General features: G+C 39.7%; 1 protein-coding gene across 1 annotated transcript; it reads left to right on the top strand.

Annotated features, from left to right (window-relative positions):
* Positions 1–1,385: 1,385 nt before the first annotated feature.
* On the top strand, positions 1,386–20,632 carry LOC124151503 (GDP-fucose protein O-fucosyltransferase 2-like). The gene is made up of 9 exons (XM_046524015.2): positions 1,386–1,712; positions 6,449–6,699; positions 8,284–8,414; positions 10,119–10,255; positions 12,140–12,206; positions 13,542–13,667; positions 15,142–15,325; positions 17,224–17,353; positions 19,204–20,632. Exons 1-9 carry the CDS (start codon positions 1,570–1,572, stop codon positions 19,400–19,402), a joined length of 1,368 nt encoding a protein of 455 aa, XP_046379971.2. The 5' UTR covers positions 1,386–1,569; the 3' UTR covers positions 19,403–20,632.
* The last annotated feature ends 642 nt before the right edge of the window (positions 20,633–21,274 follow it).

The following is a 21,274-nucleotide window of genomic DNA, read 5'->3' on the forward strand; positions in this document are numbered from 1 at the left end:
CCCGGATTCGACCCCACAATCATAGGTTTCTGGCGTTCCCAAGGGACGCGACTCCGCACAGCGAATCGCGGCGCCTTAAATGACTGGGCCACCCGTGTCCCCTTCTAGGTCTGACAAACCAGTGGTCGATACAGTGAGTAACGCCCCGGGTCGTTAAGAGTCAATGACGTGCGATCAATCAATTTGCAAGACACAGAGCCTGACAAGAGTCTGTCCTACAGACCCTGATTCAAATATATATCAAATACACCCCATTCAAGTCTATAATGTTTGGCAAGTCGAGATTACCGCAGTATCTGAAAATGACGAGAGTCACTTGGCCCCCTTTTATTAATATATTTTTATTAAGATAACTGAACAACTGTTTTTTCTGTACGATATGTTCATTTCAGAGACTAGATGTTAGTCCAAGCCTGACTACAACGCGATCCATGCTGGGGATCTATTCTAACCTGGAATCCCCGGGACCAATCTCACGTTCGGCTATTCCCGTCAAGCCCGGAAAAAAGACCAGCGCTCTCTGTTGGACATGATATTCTAATAAAACTATAACAAATGAGAACCAGAGCACAACAGCGCGAAACAGTTAAATGTTCCCATGCAGTATCAACTAACGTAGACTAACACAATTAAAGTCTATTAAATCTTTTATTACAAAATACATTTCTCTCCACTAAAATGAAAACAAATATTTTTCCTGATACTGATTTCTGTCTAGAGCTGACTAGATTTGCTTTTGTATATATATATATATCTAGATTGGTTTTGTTTTCAAATTTAAAAAAAAGATATTCCACAGTCATGGTGCAGGACTACAACTAACGCTGCAGTCGTTTTTTTTATAAAGCGTGACGGGGCGGTCGGGTAGCCTAGTGGTTAGAGCGTTGGCACGCCACGCCGAATACCCGGGTTCGATTCCCGACATGGGTACAATGTGTGAAGCCCATTTCTGGTGTCCCCCGCCGTGATATTGCTGGAATATTGCTAAAAGCGGCGTAAAACCATACTCACTCACTCACTATAAAGCGTGACGATTTTCGAATTCCTCTACCTGTACTTGTGCAGCTAAGCAACGTTTGATTCATAGTATATGTATTGATATTCATATAAATTCTGACATGTTCAGACGTGAATAATCTATAATACATTAAAATGCAAATTCACGCACCGAGCTTTAACGCCCACACCATTAAGCTTTTTCGATTGTTTGGTTCAATCGGTGACATAACTATTTTATGGTCTCTGGTTCAATATACATTTGTATTTTTACTCGGCTAATCATATGTCTCAAAATCGAGACGTCATCAGCTGGGGTAACACGCTTTACCGGAATAGCTAGACTAACTTTGTCTGTGAAACTGTGTTGTCAGCATAAACTTTAATCACACTCACACACAAGCTGTGAAAACAAATGCACCAATAATAGCTAGGGTTATTACCCAAGAGTGCTGTAACAAAAAGCGGACAAAGGTTCACGAACCGGTTTGGTGACGGGTACCTGTTTAGAGTTACCTCCCTTAGTCGCTCTCGTTGTTTCTGCAGTTCCAGCGTGGCAAACTCAAATGCACGATGGCAAATGTCAGGCCACAAATATTGTTATTAGCCATTTTGGCAACGGCATTGACAAGCATCAGTTGTCACACCGATGACGAAGAGGACTTTCAGCCAGCAGGTGGCCACAAGGTGGAATTTGGCGAGGCAAAGGCACCGAGGTAAGGTGCAAAACGAATGTGCTGGTATTTTCGTTATATGTAAACAAATCGTATTTTCACTCATGCGGACTCAAACAGCAGGTAAAATCAACGTTTAAAAAGTTTGCTATGCTTTTATTATTAAGTCGTTGAGATTGAACTATCTTGGACTTATTTTATATTTAATGTTTTGTGTGGAATAGACAGGAAACGGCTGTTAACTTGCATCAGGTGCCACACCCCTTTGGCCAATGTTGGCAAACCACGTTCCACGATGGCGGATCTAGTTTTCAGACACCTTACATGTAAACTTAGTGACTGGGTATTATGTGTACCCTACCTTTTTTTCAAATTGTTTACCCACCTCTGTACTATGTACTATTTACTTTGCTTGTTTACTGAACATGAATATCAAACTACAATTACTCATTAAAGAACATGTAGCCATGCGATTGACCTGTTGTCTCACAGAACCTAACTAGGCTGGCTAGCTGGCACAGATATATCCCTGTGTTATGGTTGTTCGAGCCCCAGAGTAGTATTTCTCATTACATGTCTAAAAACAATCCCAAATATACTAAAATTTATTAAGTCTTTCTTACTTTTGAGAACATTTATTCTAACACTTGCATGGATGGTCAAATGACCATGTCTTGTTAATTTGATTGTGATAAGGCCTTGCTGAATGAGATGAGTAGATCAAGGGCCATCTTGAGCCCCTCCATTACATTAAAAATAGATGTACAACATGATCAGTCACATGACTTTACAGACAGGAAGTTTACAAACAGCAACCGATACATCATCAGGGCATACGATTGTTTGGATACGTCATCAGGGCATAGGATTGTTCGGATACATCATCAGGGCATAGGATTGTTTGGATACATCATCAGGGCATACGATTGTTCGGATACGTCATCAGGGCATAGGATTGTTCGGATACATCATCGATCATAGGATTGTTTAGATACATCATCAGGGCATACGATTGTTCGGATACATCATCAGGGCATACGATTGTTCGGATGCAAAATTACAATCCGATCAAGTTTGATTAAATGTGCATTATTGAAAAAGTAAGGTTTTACGTAAGTTTACTTTACTTTTTGAATATCTTACCTGGATTTTAATGCACAACATAACTTCAACGAGAACACTTTGATGTCTTCAGTGGGCTTTGAAGCGTCCACCTTGATCATGTAATTAAGTAGGTGGTCACGTATTGTTTAGGGGCTTGAAAAGAGATGAGGCTCGAAAACATGTGACATGGAGATAATGGTGTCATAATGGTTGATATGATCATATGCTTGTGTTGTCACAATTGACCATTAAGCACTTCCAGTGACCATACTGAGTGTACTCTCGCAGTCACACTTATGAGAATACATCCTTTGAACTCGTCATGATAAATTTGTTACATGTGTCACTTGCGTGGCGTACAGGTTTGATGAGATCAATCAGCTCTTAAAGGGACCTTTCATTGACGGATCTGTGTTATTAAATCAGGCATGAAATAATTTGCGAATGTGACGTCATATGACTGATTCAATTCTCAAGCAACCACTATGCAGAGTAAACTGGCGTCAGTCATGTTTTTCATTAGAGGCAAGTTGAAGATAAATCTTGTGTGTTTTTCTTACACTACAGATGAGTAACAAAATACTAATTGTTAGCTTGACTATATTTGGAACCAGTGTTTACCGAAGCATAGATTACAGTATAAATATGCTGTATGAAGCCAGTCATACTGTACCCAGAGTTCCTTGTGGCCGGCAACGTTCCTATGTCACATTGTCACATCTCACACAGTCCATTCAAGTGTCAGAGCTCCAGATAAGCTGAGTATCTGTGTGAAATACGCATCAGAAATGCAGAAATACGCAGTAAAATATAATCCAAGCATATCAAATACGCAACGAACATTACAGATACGCTACAAAAAAAATAATTTGTGTGTATCATCAAAATATTGTGAAGTAACCCTGCGTATTCGATTAGCAAAACTTATTTTGAAATTATATGTGGGCATTCCGTCAACCTTGCCAAACTCCACGATGACAGTCACATCATGATCATTTGCCATCACACTTTCGTGTGGAAGTATCGTGGTATTTTTGAGTCCTATAAAGCGCTCGAACCCACATGACACCAGTTTGCAGGGACTAGATGAATAGTGTTTTTAAATATTTAACTTAAATACCCACATGTGTAAAAACTAGTGGGTAACAGAAATTTGAATACGCAGATAGAATTACTGATACCCAATGATTTTAAAATGCATGGGTAAAATACCCACAACACCAAAAGCTTATCTGGACCTCTGAGTGTTTATCATCTGTTTCATTTTGGACAAGTCTACACATTTAGATAAACATAACTTTCATTTAGAAAATATCCTGAAACATGAAAAACTATTTTAATTTGCGTATTTATCCTTCACGAGGTGTCATCAAAGCCCTATGGAGAATTAGCAATGCGATCATTTTGATGTGTAAAGCTATATTTATATTGTCATGCACCTCACTATCGCAGTTGTAGTAGTATACCTGTTTGTTTACAAACAAGAGAAAATTGATAAGCCTAAATCCGCAGTGTGGCCACTGGAACAGAAAAATATCTCGCGAAATAAGGCGAGCAGAGCTGAGTCAGCTCTGGGGAAGGGGGGTTATCAGCTATTGTTTACAAACAAAGTTTCAGAACAGTCGACATCCTGTCCCTTAAACCCCTGTACAACCCACAACTGACGCATGGAATTCATGATACAGCCATTTTCTCACATGTTATCATTCACTTCTTTTGGTACATGTATTTGATGTCTTATTTTAACCAATTGGAATCAGCAGTCTTCAATGTCGTGACAAAATACATTTTCATTCCCAGGGATAACCATGGATTGGTATTTTAAAACCAAAGTGTAGATATTTTTCGCAAATAATTCTTGTTAAAGTGCTTTTTCAGGTAATAATGTCTAATTTTCATCTGTTCATGTGCTGCCCCAAATGTGTACAATGTCGTATAAGCTCACTACAGTGATACATGTGTCAGTTCATCTTCCCAAGGCAAGGGAGTTAACTGACTTTAAAAGTCCAGTTTCCAACCTTGCCAAGCTACACTAGAATTCCTGGACTCGATCGAAGCGTCACCAGTGGCTATTACAAGTTATGTCCCTTCAATGCCTCTCCTATGGACCAATCAGATTCCACCTTGCATTTGCTTCAAACAAAATGGCGGCGCCCAGTCAAGATCTATATTGTGTTAAAACATGTCTTACTTTGCGAAGTGCATCAAATCATGTGAGCACCTTTATTAAAAACATGAAAAGTTTTGGAAAATATGTGTTGACGAGTTGGTGGTGCACATGCTTTACAAATCCTGCATTCGACCGAAATCTGCATGACAGTTTATGAACCGTATTTCGATTTCATTGCGCGATTTTGATTGGACTATGCATAGACTCGTTAGTCCAGCCAAAATGTAACTCCATAATACCAGCCTAGTTCGGCAAGGGTGGAAACTGGACTTTTATAGTCAGTTAATTCCCTTGCCTCAGGAAGATGGTGTCAGTTGTAATAAGCTAGACGTAGCACTTTTGCGTGTTATTCAATGCCGTAGAGTTTATACACTCACTGACAAAAGAAACATGAATATCATAAATGTTGGTTAATATACGAAGAATCACTCATGTCCAAGAGATATTAGATTGGTTCGATGCACAAACGAACATACTGGTATGTTGTGTGAAATGACGCTCATGAACGCATCACATCACAGACCCATGACTCGAGATGCACCATTGGTCTCATAAAGGATTATCGTGTAAAGCTTGGAAAACACGTGCAAAATTTCGTGATAAGAATAAAGACTGTGGTTACACTTGACTGATTGTTAGTTTTTGTTATGAATTGGTACACATTGGAAACATCTCTTCAATACTTACTTCTCCATATGTTTCTTTGGTTTGCGTTTCTGTTGGTGGTGAGTAATATATTGGTGACTCCTGCATTTTGATCTGTAAATGATTATAAGTAATGGTAATAGCTTAAAGGCTACAAGGCTAAAAGGTAATTGTTGTTTACTATTTGATTTTTTCAAGATGTTTGCATGCATATTTGTATGCAAGCAACTCATAATATATTGGGTTCGGCGATAGAAACTAACTATTTTAGCCCACTAGTCCTTATAATGATAACTTATAGCAAAACCCCTTAGGCCAGGCATTTAATATTTTTCGGATTACGGACCCGCCGACCTTAATTTTTGAGAAAATGTAGAAAAAAAATCAGATTTCCATTTTTTTTACCCGCTGATAGCCACATACTCAGTTATTTTATTTGTTATCATCACCTTTTAGTAAAAACATATGAACATAGCCTCCCTTGACAATTGTCCATGTTGTAAGTGGTAAAATTTTTATTGTTAAAAGGGGCTTCATCGTCACAAATGGCAGTCTTTTGAGCACAGAATATGTTCATAAAGTATGCCACAGGCATTCTGCATAAAAAAAAAGCATCTGGCTTTTTTTTTTTTTTCTCCTCCAACCCTGGACTTTGGGCTGAAAAATTCGTAATCCTAAATATAAAAAAATGCTTGGCCTTAAAAGGGAAAAAAACCTCTATGATACCTTAACTATTTGGCAGTTTGGCATGGATTATAGGACTAGTGCTAATATCTAACGCTCGGGTTGTGAAATATTTTTTCATATTTTTACTTAAATACATAGCTAATCTGAAGCTCAGAGAATGTTTTTATTCCAGGTATCTGTTGTGGGATGTGAACCCAGGCGAGGGATTCAACCTGCGCCGTGATGTGTACCTGCGGATGGCAAACTTGGTTGAGAATCTGAATGAAGACTCCCCCTGGATTCTGGTTTTGCCTCCCTGGGGACCCCTGTACCACTGGACCAACCGACACATTGATCAGTCACGCATCCCTTGGTCGCTCTTTTTTGATGTGCCAAGTCTCAGAAAATATGTACCCGTCATAGAGTTTGAGGACTTTCTGAAAGGTAATGCCGTGAAGCTGTATCAATATTTCTATATTTAATTAAGTATTAGTATTGTGACTAAACTAAAATTAAGGGACAATGTGTCTAAGATACTACAATTCACTGGGCAGGGTTAAGTCCCTTAGACACCTAAAATTATGAACATGGGTTTGAGTGAGTGAGTGTCTTATGTTTTACACTGCTTTTAACATTGTTTAACAGTATTCAAGTTATATCACAGTGTGTCAGCTTAATGTGGGAGGAAAGCCCGAAGTGATGCAGGCCTCAGGCGTTTACCACTTTGAAGAAACCCACGAGCATGAGTATGGTGCTCACAAACCTAGAAAAATAATCAGGGCAAACCGACATGCGAACCCACAATCATAGGTTTCTTGCGTGCCCTAGGGACGCAACTCTGCACAGCGAATTGCGGCGCCTTAGACGACTGGGCCACCCGTGCCCCCACATGGGTTTGAATCCCAACTTCGCCGGGATTTTCTTTTCTAAGTTTGTCAGCACAGTGCCTGTTTCCATTGGTTTCACAAGAGTTGTAAATGTGTACGACCTGCTTAATTGCGGGCTTAGCTCGACATTAGGCTATCATGTGATATAATACTGTTCAAAGGGGCATTTAACCTAACTCACTCACTAACTGATTAAATTGTTAGTCTTTCCTTGGTTCATCAAATCAGGAATGAGTGGTGAAATTTGATATGATAAAACTGTTTAGTTTCCTATAGTGCATTGCCTGATCTCTATTATATGTTAAAAGAGAGAGAGAGAAAAGAAAAACAGAAATAGAAGGCTTCAGTTTTTTTTCATTTTAGGAATTGTACAAAATGGGGCAAAATTGTATTTTTTAGATTATGAAAGAGTATGCTCTAGGGGTGGTCAGGTACCCTAGTGGTTAAAGCATTTGCTCGTCATGCCGAAGACCCAGGTTTGATTCCCGACATGGGTACAATGTGTGAAGCCCATTTCTGGTGTCCCCCCGCTGTGATATTGCTGGAATATTGCTAAAAGCGGCATAAAAAAACATACTCACTCACTACTCATATTCTACTGCTCTGTCACTTCTTGATCATTTCTGGGCGGTGGGGTAGCCCTAGCGGTTAAATCGTTCGCTCTTCACGCCGAAGGGGATTTTCTAAATTTGGAGGTCATAATTTTCTTTACACAAATACAGTTGAGTTCTTACTATTTAATTTCAGTTTACTCAGTTGTATAATCCATACAGTAGATTTCGTTTTAGAAATTATTGAGAATACATTAGAATCCACATAAGCCATTATCCATTCCAGGGTGCTGCTGTATAGAGTGATGTTAGTGCTAAGGTGATTGTTACTCCCATACCTTACCATTGACTTATGACAGTCGTAGTGCTATGGTTGTTTTGTACAACAGCACTCTTTTCATCTCATTTAATTCTGAAAGTTTGCAGTTTTGGTCAGTATTTTTGAAGAGATAAATGCTCTGTCTGAATTTAGATTTCCTTAACAAATTTATTGCTTCCTTTGTGACTCGATTAAAAAACTTATTGCTATGAAATATGGAGGAATTATGAGTGATGTAAAACCCTGTTAACAAAGGTGTGTGTATGTGCAGTGCTCCCCAAGCCGTGGCTGGTGGACGAGGTCTACTACCTCCAGTACTACAAGGAGGGCTGGGGCGGTGAGTGGAAGGAGAAGATGGACAAGCGGGAGTGCCACACCATGGAATATAGGAAATATACCCTGGTGAGTGGCGCAATACACTGAGGGGAAGGGAACAGCTATAAAAGTAACATGCTTGGTATGAAATTGTGTATGTAGCAGAAGACGAAACAGCAATAATTCTGCACAGTTCTTGGGGCTGCAGGGTTGTATTAAAATTTATTTTTTAATACAATAACACATTCGTGTCTGAGATTGTTGCGTCCTGGTTTAAGACACGATGTCTTCAAAGGTGATCTCTCTCTCTCTCTCTCTCTCTCCCTCTCTCCTCCTCTCCCCCCCCCCCCCCTCTCTCTCTACTGCCTTCGAAATTTGCACTGGCCTGCAAACCCAAGACTACTTAATTGTGCTGAGGACAAGTAAGTATCCAGTGATGGGAGTCCTCATTGACTAGTAGCATTTGACAGCTCTAATTCAGAACCATTTCTCAATTCTTCAACTGGAACTGAATAAAACTGATAGAAAATGTAAACAGAGAATTGTCTTTTGTGTTTTCAAGCAGGACTAGCTTCGAACTTTGAATATTTGTGGGGTTTCAAATAAGGCTGTATGTGATTGTATATTTGATAACTAAGCCTACTATGATTGAATGTTCCAGAAAGTTCTTTTTCAGTTTGTTACAAATTGATTAAACCTATGAACAAGCCCATTTCAAGCATCTGTTAGGTTATTAATGACAATCAGGACCAAGTGGAGATGATTTATGTGTTGCCTGACAACGGGTGGCGATTGTGTTAAGCTGGGTGTGTCAGAATGAGACTGAACATTTGATTTAAACACCATTAATGTATATTGATTCTTTTATACTGAATTAGATGTTCAATTATATTTTGTATTGTTTGTTGAAGCACTGTGTTGCAAATGATCACATCATCTTTGCAATCTGACTTATTTTCAATCTTAGGCTTATCAAGTTTGTAGGAAGTAAGTCACACATGGTTTCATGGGACAAACTAAATATCTTTGGGGAGGGAATCAGGGTTTTCATCAGAGGGAAGTAAAAAAGTTCAATATTTCAAAGTGTTTTTGCCCCCAAAGTTTGTTTTTTAAAAACTTTTTTTATATAATTTGCCTCTGAAAATTGTTTTGTCGTAAAATTGAGACGTTTAAATTTCCTCAGCATTAATCAAGCTGACTATTGTTTTAGGAGCAATCTCACAGATTGGTATTCTGTGATTTTCTTTTTTTTGGTATGTAGTATAAATGTTTTAACACTTACACTGCTGAATTAACTTGAAGAGCTTCTTGAAGTGTACATAGATTCAGCATGATTCATGTTACAGTGAATTAATGCATGGATACATTAATTTTAGATATGGACATTTTCTCAATACAAGAGCTTCTCTCACAAAACATTGTACAGTTCAATAAAATATTCTTATTACAAGATAATAACATGTTGAATTTACTCACAATAGGGTTATTCCACTAAAATTTAGGTATATATTTTTATCTTAAGGCAGTGAAATTTGTAAGTAGTCAAAATGACGAGCAAACCCACTGGCCCTGTTGGATCTGAGAGTGTTGAAATAATGAGCCTTGGACACAACTTGAATCAAATTTGCTAGAACTACCAATTTGACTGAGCAGAGCCTATCCTCATGCAAGTGTCAGCCTGTTTTAGATAATTTCAGATAATTAGACAACACTCTTAATAACAAAACAGAAACAATTTGATCAATGTCTTTTTAAAAATTGTTTCTATGACAACTGCCTCTCGTTTCCCAGAATGAGAAGTCCGGATTATGGGATGGCTGGTTCTTCAACTTCGGGGAGGAAGTCCATGCTAAGACGTTCCAGTGCATGTCTGTCCAGGGAATGGCCAGTTTCCTGAAACCCTTTCTGCTCCATAATACCACTGGCATGTAAGTTTGTGAAACGTCCACATTCCCTGGGTTTAGGAATGAATTTAGGCTGTAACATAGCAATTCTCAGGCAACACTGATGAAATATATGTGCAGTAAAGAAAATGAGAATTTTACTGTTTTATGTTGACTAATTAAATGAAGAATTTATGATACCTGATGAGTGAGTGAGTGAGTGAGCTTTTAACAGTGTTCCAGTTATATCACGGCGTGTCAGCTTAATGTGGGAGGAAAGCCCGAAGTGATGCAGGTCTCAGACGTTTACCACTTCGGTGAAACCCACGAGCACGGGTATGGTGCTGACAAACCTAGAAACATAATCGGGGCGAACCGGGATTCAAACCCACAATCATAGGTTTCTAGCGTGCCCAAGGGACGCACAGCGAATCGCGGCACCTTAGACAACTGGGCCACCCGTGCCCCGGTACCTGATGAGTCATATCCTGTATCATTATAAGGTATCCTGAATAGGTTCGGAAGGAAAGAGTGTCTCACTGGTCTAGTGGATAGAGTGTCTCGTAGGAGGGTGGAAGGTTGGTGGTTCGATCCCCGGCCGCATTATACCAAATGCAGGTACTTGTTGTTTCCCTGCCTGGCACTTTGCATTAAGGGGTTAAACTAGGACTGGTCAGCTGCCAGTCAATATATTATGTCTGAGTGGGTATCCATGTTAAACTGTGGCATATCTCAGTGGGCTTGCACTATTAAAACTTATACAAGCAGCCACACACACCATTTCACCTCAGAAAGGAAGACCCGTGAAGATCCAGGGTAGAATAGGTCTTCAGCAACCCATGCTTGCCGTAAAAGGCGACTATGCTTGTCGTAAGAGGCGACTAACGGGATCAGATGGTCAGGCTCGCTGACTTGGTTGATGCATGTCATTGATCCCAATTGCGTGGATCGATGCTCATGATGTCAATCACTGGATTGTCTGGTCCAGACTCAATTATTTACAGACCGCCGTCATATAGCTGAAATATATTGCTGAGTGCGGCGTTAAACAACAAACAAACCAAACCAAACCAAACCAAACCAAACCAAATCAAAAAGGAAAACCGTGATGTATTAATGCTGAGTATTGTTAGATGTTTTGTTGCCTGAAAACCAAGATTTTATTTTCAAGCTTTATCTTAACATTTCCCATGGATGATAGTGAATCATGTGGGATTTGGGGTTAGAATATGTCCCACAGTGGCCTATACTTGCTGGCGATTGAATGGATCAGGTGGTCAGACTCGGTGACTTTGACATTGTAGGATGTTTCTCCTAATAATTATCACTGGTTTGTGTGATCCAGACATGATTATTTAAAGATGATGGACACACAGCTGCCGAGTCAGTGTTTTTCAAATCAAATCTTAAACCCTGAAATGATATGTCTCGGAGTTAAGATTTGAAGATCTCTCCTTTAAAAGGTTGCGTCATGTGAACCCTGACCGACCTTTAACCACCCAGTCTGAATGATGGGTCAGACTGTGGGTCTTGAGCCAGTCAAAGATGAGCTTTCTAAATGATTTGATTTCATTTTGTTACCACCTCTTTTGGAAATTTTGGTTTCAGCAGAAGTAAACTGACAAAGGACAAACATAATTCCTTTGATGGAACTCTGTTTTGTGTTTAGATGCCATGGAGCTTACACACAAAAGATACAGAAATCAGATGTGATGGTTTGAAATTTGAATGTTTCTCTCACTCATACAGAGAATTTAGAAAAAAATCATAAGAACAGGAAGGTGCAGAGGAGACATATATAGATGTACAGAGGAAACATCAACATATTTAATAACTGAGTAAAAATTGCCATAACATTCAAATTTATTGTGTATTCAAATGGTTTCAAATGTTCATGCTCCTTATATATGTGACACTTTTGTTTTATAGGTCGGTCATGATTGATAGGGCGGAGACAGTGATGCATGATCGTTTTGGAGACATCAAGTACTGGACGGTTAGTAGTCTCATAGGAAACATTGGCCAGGAGTCGCTGTTGTCATCTTTCAGTGCCTTATGCCTTGAGGTTACACACAACCAAATGTTTTCCCATAGACTTCTATAGTAACGTTATATTTTTAAAAAAAATAACTAAGCAATCAACAGCTATTACCTGTACGTGTGTGCACATTTTTGCCTTAGAGCAGCAATAAAAAAATAAAAAATGACTAGTTTAGCCAGCTCCTTTTCCGAGTACAGGAAGCTAAACACACCACCCCCAGTTTCGCACCAAATGTCACCTACTTGAAAATAGCTGTGGTCACATTCAGCATAAGTCATCATGTTGAAAAAGACAGTACTAAATATACTGGATGGATGTACATTTGAAAGACATAAAAATCTTACAGAATATCCTCCAATCACAGCCTGCAGATATCTCTCGATCTGCACTGAAGGCTCCCTACGAAAACCGCACTGTCCAAACTGGTTCTGATTTGGTGTAGTAGAACCTTGAGCATTTGCAGGGAATTATTTCAGAGATTTTATGGGTACTTCAATAGGCTTCACCTTTTCACTTTGGAAAACCTTGAACAATCTGCACCAGCCGAGAGTGTGTTGACAAGTGGGATTGGTAGTCACTGGTGAAGATAAGCTTTTGTTTGGTTGTTGGTTTGTTTGTTGTTTAACTCCAGCTATATGATGGCGGTGGTGAGGATAAGCCCTTGACGGACACCAGCGTATCGCATCCAGTGTTTGTCAGCAATGCATGTTCATTATAGGGATCAGGGATGTATCTGGACCTGCCCATATTTGGCCTGAAGTCTATGACAATTTTCAGTAAAAATAACCAAACTGGAATAGAATAGTGCCAAGTTATGTTATTGTAGTTTAAACTAATGTTATTGCTATCGTAGAGGTGACTTGCCTTTCAATGACACCAGGAGCAAAAAACAATGCTTTAATGTTTATTTTTACATTTTTGCATTGAACGAACGATAAAAAATGGATGTCCCAATTTTGAACAAATTCTTTTTCCCCATTTTGTCTGCAAGGGCACTTAGGAGTACTAGATAAGTCCCTAGCTGATGCTCCAAGGATGGATAATAAGCAATAACCGATCAGTTAACTGTACTGGTGAAACGGCCATGTTTGATTGTGGGGTAAAAAAGTTATTAGATATTTGTTTTACAACGTTCAAGCATTCATTTTATGTTAACAAGATTACACATGAAAATTGTTGGGAAAATATACATTTTTATTAATACAGTGGATCAGTGATAAAACCCCAACAATTCTCATAGCTAGTTAAATTAAAACATAATCTTATTTCTGTTGCCATGGCGAACTTCAGGCCAGGAGGAGTATGGTATTTGCGAAACACCTGAAAAAAATTGGGGATGATTTCCGTGGCAAACATCTCGACTCAACAGATGTAGCAGACAAAACTGTGATGAATGAAGACTGGACGAAAAATAAGGTAATATGTCCACTTATACTTAAACATTGAACATATTGTATTTGTCATATGTTCATTAATATTTATTACTACATCATTAACATACTTGCAAGGCTTTGTCACACAATTGTCCAAGGTGCTGCAGGTTTCCGTGGAGAGTTGTGTCCCTTTGTATGTCAGGATCCTGAGATCTTGGGTTCAAATCCGAAATTTGCCCCGATTATTGCCCATGCTTAAAGATTTCAACGTTTGTTTTTGTTTGTTTGTTGTTTAACGCCGCACTCAGCATTATTCCAGCTATATGACAGCAGTCTGTAAATTATTGTGTCTGGACCAGACAATCCAGTGATTGACATCATGAGCATCGATCCACGCAATGGGGATACGATGACATGCTTTTAATCAAGGTGCTCATGTGATTTGATGCAGGGGTAAGACACGTTTTATTACATTATAGATCTTGATTATTGATCAGATCGTCTTCACTGGGCACCACCATTTTGTTTGAAGCAAATGGAAGTGTTTGTTTGTTTGTTGTTTAACGTCACACTCAGCTATATGACGGCGGTCTGTAAATAATCAAGTCTGGACCAGACAATCCAGTGATTGACATCATGAGCATCAATCCACGCAATTGGGATATGATGACATTCCTCAAACAAGTTAGGGATCCCGTTAGTTGCCTCTTACGACAAGCATAGTCGCCTTTCATGGCAAGCATGGGTTGCTGAAGACCTATTCTTGACGGGTCCAAATGCAAGTGATATAAGAGATGGAATCTGATTGGTCAATAGGAGGAAGATAGAAGGGACATAACTCGTAAAAGCCACAGGTGGCGCTATGATCGAAATTCCAACCTAGTTCAGCAAGGGTGGAATCTGGACTTTTATAGTCAGTTAACTCGCTTGCACCGGGAAGATGCTGATACAATGAAGTCGCCTCCTGTAATCTGCATTGGCTGCTGGGGACCTGTTCTCAACCGGGCCCCCACAGGATATAATGAGATCCATGTTGTTAGGGACCAGTCATATATTACAGGGTTGGGTCAGTGGTTACACTAATGTACAGAAAATAATGACCCTCCCCTAATGCTTGTTGCAGTTTGGATGACCCTCCTCCAGGTATATTTCTTTCATGACCCACCCTGAAAAGACAAAAGGCAAAAGCACTTTATGCTTTATTATAAAAAACCCAATTTTGTCATGACCATCCCCGAATGTGTATTCCCTCTCTCCCCTATGATAAATGATTGCTCCCTTATCCCCAAATACTGTTATTTCATCTACCAGATATAGATTTCTTGTCAAATTGGGTCTTCAGTACCTGTGCTTTTCATAACAGATGTTTAAATTAGATATTGGATGGTCACAATGGGTGTTTATTACTTTATTACAGGGAAATGGCCACTCTGGGATATTGGCAGACCTGCCAACTCTACTCCTGTAGTCACTTGGAGTAAGGATCATTATCAGACTAATAATGTTATCTTTTGCAGAAAACAAGGGGAGATGCCAAGGGAGGGCCCTATATTGGGGTACACCTACGTCGAGCAGACTTTGCGATCTCCAGAAAAAAAGACACACCAACCTTTTCAGTTGCTGCCGAGAAAATTATTGAGCTTCTGAAGAAATATGATTTGAAGAAGGTTTTTATTGCCACTGATGCTCGGGAAGAATGGGGTAGGTCATCCTTGGATCCTCTTCTGTTACTCATACAGACCCAGGCCATACGAGACCTTTTTGGGATAACCATTTTTTGCATAAAAATACAATGAAGTTGATATAAGATTCAAATAGAGTACAGTGCATGATCTTTACCACATTGAGTTTTTTTTTTCTGTAATTATCCCCTGCCGCGCGAAAGCGCGAAGCGGGGGATATAGTATTCACGACCGTCCGTACGTCCGTCCGTACGTCCCACCTGTTTGTTGCCGCGATATCTCAAGAACTAAACACTGGATTGTCTTCATATTTGGAACTATGGTGTATATACAGACTCCGCAGACACCAGTCGGTTTTGGTGACCTTGATCCCATTTTCAAGGTCACAGCAGACAAATCTGCTTTTAGAGTTGGAAAACGGTGTTGCCGCGATATCTCAAGAACTAAACACTGGATTGTCTTCATATTTGGAACTATGGTGTATATACAGACTCCGCAGACACCAGTCGGTTTTGGTGACCTTGATCCCATTTTCAAGGTCACAGCAGACAAATCTGCTTTTAGAGTTGGAAAACGGTGTTGCCGCGATATCTCAAGAACTAAACACTGGATTGTCTTCATATTTGGAACTATAGTGTATATACAGACACCGCAGACACCAGTCGGTTTTGGTGACCTTGACCCCATTTTCAAGGTCACAGCAGGCAAATCTGCTTTTAGAGTTAGAAAACGGTGTTGCCGCGATATCTCAAGAACTAAACACTGGATTGTCTTCATATTTGGAACTATAGTGTATATACAGACTCCGCAGACACCAGTCGGTTTTGGTGACCTTGATCCCATTTTCAAGGTCACAGCAGGCAAATCTGCTTTTAGAGTTGGAAAACGGTGTTGCCGCGATATCTCAAGAACTAAACCTCTCGTTTGTCTTCATATTTGGAACTATGGTGTATATACAGACACCGCAGACACCAGTCGGTTTTGGTGACCTTGACCCCATTTTCAAGGTCACAGCAGGCAAATCTGCTTTTAGAGTTAGAAAACGGTGTTGCCGCGATATCTCAAGAACTAATCGCTGGATTGTCTTCATATTTGGAACTATAGTGTATATACAGACACCGCATACACCTGTCAGATTTGGTGACCTTGACCCCATTTTCAAGGTCACAGCAGGCAAATCTGTTTTTGGAGTTGGAAAACGGTGTTGCCACAATATCTCAAGAACTAATCGCTGGATTGTCTTCATATTTGGTACTATGGTGTATATGGCGGGGGATATTTCGTCACTCCGTGACAAATACTTGTTCTTGGTACATATTGATATAGCTTTTACCATATTAGCCCACGGATAAAGTTTGTCCAGAGTGAAAATAATTGAAATGGTAGGAGTTACCTCCCCTAGGAGGGGATTGTCCGTTTTTGTAGTTTAGCATACGGTACTTCCATATCCGGTGGCTAGCAAAGCATACAGTGGCGGCAGTTTTTAATCATGGGTTAAGAGTTTCTGCTGGCTGTTTCCCTTTTGCTGAATGTAAATTTTTCCCATGTCATTAAACGAGACCCTCACTTTCACCCAACACATGTTTTTTCTCTCATTCATTTATGTTCTGCATTTGCTTTTCCGGTATGTTTGCGTTGTACCTACTCCGTAAGAAATCTAAAGGAATAGTGATGAGCCATGATCTATATGGATATAACAAAACAAATCTCAACAGTGTCTAATAATCCAGTATTAATTTAACTAGCAGAAATCATATGCAAACAAGTTGTATTCATGTAAGCAGTTTTCACCTTTTAACAGTGTTATGACCATCAGATATGGGATGCAATGGGTCATGAAAAATGAAGGAAATGGACTCTTAAGAAAAGTATGAATGTAAATATTTTGATGGAAACTTTTTGTTTTACTTCTTCCAGAGTTTGATGAGGTGAAGAATCTTTTGTCTGGATATGAAGTCTATCGGTTCAGACCAACGAAGGAGATTCTGGAGAAGTACATGGATGGTGGTGTGGCCATCATTGACCAGTGGATCTGTGCACATGCAAGGTGAGAAGATGAAGCATAGTTGTCTGTAATGGTCTGTATCCTTGAAGTAGTGGTCTGTATCCTTGAAGTAGTGGTCTGTATCCTTGAAGTAGTGGTCTGTATCGTTGCTGTAGTTGCCTGTATCCTTGAAGTAGTGGTCTGTATCTTTGAAGTAGTGGTCTGTATCCTTGAAGTAGTGGTCTGTATCCTTGAAGTAGTGGTCTGTATCCTTAAAGTAGTGGTCTGTATCCTTGAAGTAGTGGTCTGTATCCTTGAAGTAGTGGCCTGTATCCTTGAAGTAGTGGTCTGTATCCTTGAAGTAGTGGTCTGTATCCTTGAAGTAGTGGTCTGTATCCTTAAAGTAGTGGTCTGTATCCTTGAAGTAGTGGTCTGTATCCTTGAAGTAGTGGTCTGTATCCTTCAAGTAGTGGTCTGTATCCTTGAAGTAGTGGTCTGTATCCTTGAAGTAGATTAGTCTATATCCTTGAAGTAGTGGTCTGTATCCTTGAAGTAGTGGTCTGTATCGTTGCTGTAGTTGCCTGTATCCTTGAAGTAGTGGTCTGTATCTTTGAAGTAGTGGTCTGTATCCTTGAAGTAGTGGTCTGTATCCTTGAAGTAGTGGTCTGTATCCTTAAAGTAGTGGTCTGTATCCTTGAAGTAGTGGTCTGTATCCTTGAAGTAGTGGCCTGTATCCTTGAAGTAGTGGTCTGTATCCTTGAAGTAGTGGTCTGTATCCTTGAAGTAGTGGTCTGTATCCTTAAAGTAGTGGTCTGTATCCTTGAAGTAGTGGTCTGTATCCTTGAAGTAGTGGTCTGTATCCTTCAAGTAGTGGTCTGTATCCTTGAAGTAGTGGTCTGTATCCTTGAAGTAGATTAGTCTATATCCTTGAAGTAGTGGTCTGTATCCTTGAAGTAGTGGTCTGCACCTTGAAGTAGTTGTCTGTATCCTTGAAGAAGTGGTCTGCACCTTGAAGTAGTGGTCTGTATCCTTGAAGTAGTGGTCTGCACCTTGAAGTAGTTGTCTGTATCCTTGAAGTAGTGGTCTGTATCCTTGAAGAAGTGGTCTGTATCCTTAAAGTAGTGGTCTGTATCCTTGAAGTAGTGGTCTGTATCCTTGAAGTAGTGGTCTGTTTCCTTCAAGTAGTGGTCTGTATCCTTGAAGTAGTGGTCTGTATCCTTGAAGTAGATGAGTCTATATCCTTGAAGTAGAGGTCTGTATCCTTGAAGTAGTGGTCTGTTTCCTTATAGTAGTGGTCTGTATCCTTGAAGTAGTGGTCTGTATCCTTGAAGTAGTGGTCTGTGTCCTTGAAGTAGATGAGTCTATATCCTTGAAGTAGATGAGTCTATATCCTTGAAGTAGTGGTCTGTATCCTTGAAACACTTGTGTCTATATCCTTGGAACACTTGTGGCTATATCCTTGGAACACTTGTGGCTAAATCCTTGAAATAGTTGTGTCTGCTTTCTTGAAATAGTTGTGTCTGTATCCTTGAAATAGTTGAGTCTATATCTTTGAATTAGTTGTATCTATATCCTTGATATAGTTGTGTCTATATCCTTGATATAGTTGTCTATATCCTTGATAAAGATGTCTATATCCTTGAAATAGTTGTGTCTATATCCTTGATATAGTTGTCTATATCCTTGATAGAGCAGGTGCAGCATTGTGGTTGAAGTAACTCCAGGGCCCTGCTGGGTATGTGGGTACAATGTGTGAAGCCATCTGTGGTGCCCTCCACTGTGACGTTGCTGGAATATTGCCGAAAGTGGCATGAAACCCAGCTCACTCATTGGTTCACTGGTTTCAGTTTGTATGCTAACTACATTTGTCCCTGAATAATCCTCAGTTTGATGAGGTGTGGTTGTGTCTCCAGGTACTTCATCGGCACCAGGGAGTCGACGTTCTCCTTCCGTATCCAGGATGAGCGGGAAATCATGGGATTTGACGCGGACATGACCTTCAACAGCTTCTGTGGGCAAGGTCGCGACAAAGGAGAGGAGAAACCGAATCAGCCTGATGACTACGAGGAAGATTTCTGTCGCCAGCCGTCACGATGGGAGATAGTATACTGATCAGAGGCTCAAACAAACTTTGTCAAATCACATAAATATACATGAACCATGAAAAAATGTTTTATATGATGGGGCAGCAAAATATGATACAGGCCTTAGACCAATTCCTCCCCCCACTTTTCGAATGACCAGCCCCTAATGGCTATCAATATTGTATCATATACCATAGATCTGAAATTAAGATGGTTACAAAAATGGTCAGTATGTACAACCGTTCTGATTAAACAAGATTAATTAATTAGATAATGAATCAGGGAATCTCCAGTATTAGGTATGAATAGTTTGTATTCCAAACTCTCTTTGATGTGGATTTTTTAGATAGAATTTAGTTGCTAACACTGAAGGATTAAGTTGCTGTGGTATTATTTGTTATATCTGGCTGTGTGGTTGAAACTGTCCCTTGTGGTGTGAGACAGTTGTTTTCAGTCATGACTTTTACTTCATTTATCATCTAAATATGATGCTGGTCAGTCCAAAAATGTTGAACGTGACATATTCAATTGATGTTTAATTCCTGAAGACAGTTTTTCATCATCCTGAGGCAAGGGAGTTAAGTGTCTGTAAAAGTCCAGTTTCCAACCTCGCTGAAGTAGGTTGGTATTTCTCGGCTCAATCCTAGTGCCACCTGTGGTAATTACAAGTCCCTTCTATGTCCCTCCAGATTGTCCAATCAGATTAAACCTCTCATATCCCTTTCATTTACTTAAAGTAAAATGGCATCTCCCAGTGAAGACGATCTGATCGATAATCAAGATCTGTTGTAATAAAACAGGTCTTACTTTGCGAAGTGCATCAAACCACATGAGCACCTTGATTAAAAACATGAAACATTAGGAAAATATCAGTTGTCGCCAAGTTAGCAGTACATACTTTGCAAATCCTTCAATCGACCGAAATCTGTATTACGATCCGGATGTCAAATCCTTACACGGTTTCAATTGGACTATGCATAGACTTGTTAGTCCAGTCAAAATATAACTCCATAATTCCAGTCTAGTTCGGCAAGGGTGGAAACTTGAATTTATGGTCAGCCAACTTCCTTGCCTCGGGAAGATGATATATAGCAGGTATTGGTAAACATTATCCCAAATTTGACCAGTGTTATGCTGACAGTTTAGCATGTCTGCCTCATGGTGTTACCATGGTTATGTAATGTTGTACATGTATAGTCTATCAGGGAATATTGTGGAAGTATTGATGTTTGCGAAGAATTGAGAATGTGGAAATAACCAGTGTTCGAAATACCTGCCTGCCCGACCGTCCGAGACGGGTTGATTTCAACTCGGGCTGCCAGATTTTCAAATCCCCCTGCCCGACGGTCGGGTTATATTTCATATGTGAAAATATTCAAAATATTTCCCGATGATAAGCATTAATTCACATGTAAAGATGAATGATAAAATGTAACCAAAAAGAAACCCCGTTAGCTTATCCTGAGAAACATATGATTATAGTGGGCAGGCAGGTTTTGGTCAGGGCTGGCAAGTATTTCAGCTAGCCAGTCCTGTGGTCTGGCTGAAATTTTTGGGAGTTTCATACCCTGAAATAAGAAGAGTTGATTTGAAAAATGACAAATAGTGGAACTACAAAACTTGCAAATGTGCTTTACACCTTAGTTACAGGGTAAAAGTATGTACAGTACTTGTCCTTGTTTTGTGAATTTGCATAAATAATTGTTATTGATGGAATAATAGAACTATAACAAAAGTGAAATCCACCTTAGTGTTTGTCCATTCCAAGTGTTGCCTAATCCCCAAACGAGGACAATATGATCATGCTGTGTTAGCATCACAGGGTTTATTCCTGTTAGACCTTGTTTTGCGAGATACGTTCAATCAAGATGTTGTAGTCTGCAAACATGGATCTCAAATT

The sequence above is a fragment of the Haliotis rufescens genome, unplaced genomic scaffold (assembly GCF_023055435.1).
Source record: "Haliotis rufescens isolate VD_foot unplaced genomic scaffold, xgHalRufe1.0.p SCAF_4, whole genome shotgun sequence".
Classification (NCBI taxonomy): domain Eukaryota; kingdom Metazoa; phylum Mollusca; class Gastropoda; order Lepetellida; family Haliotidae; genus Haliotis; species Haliotis rufescens.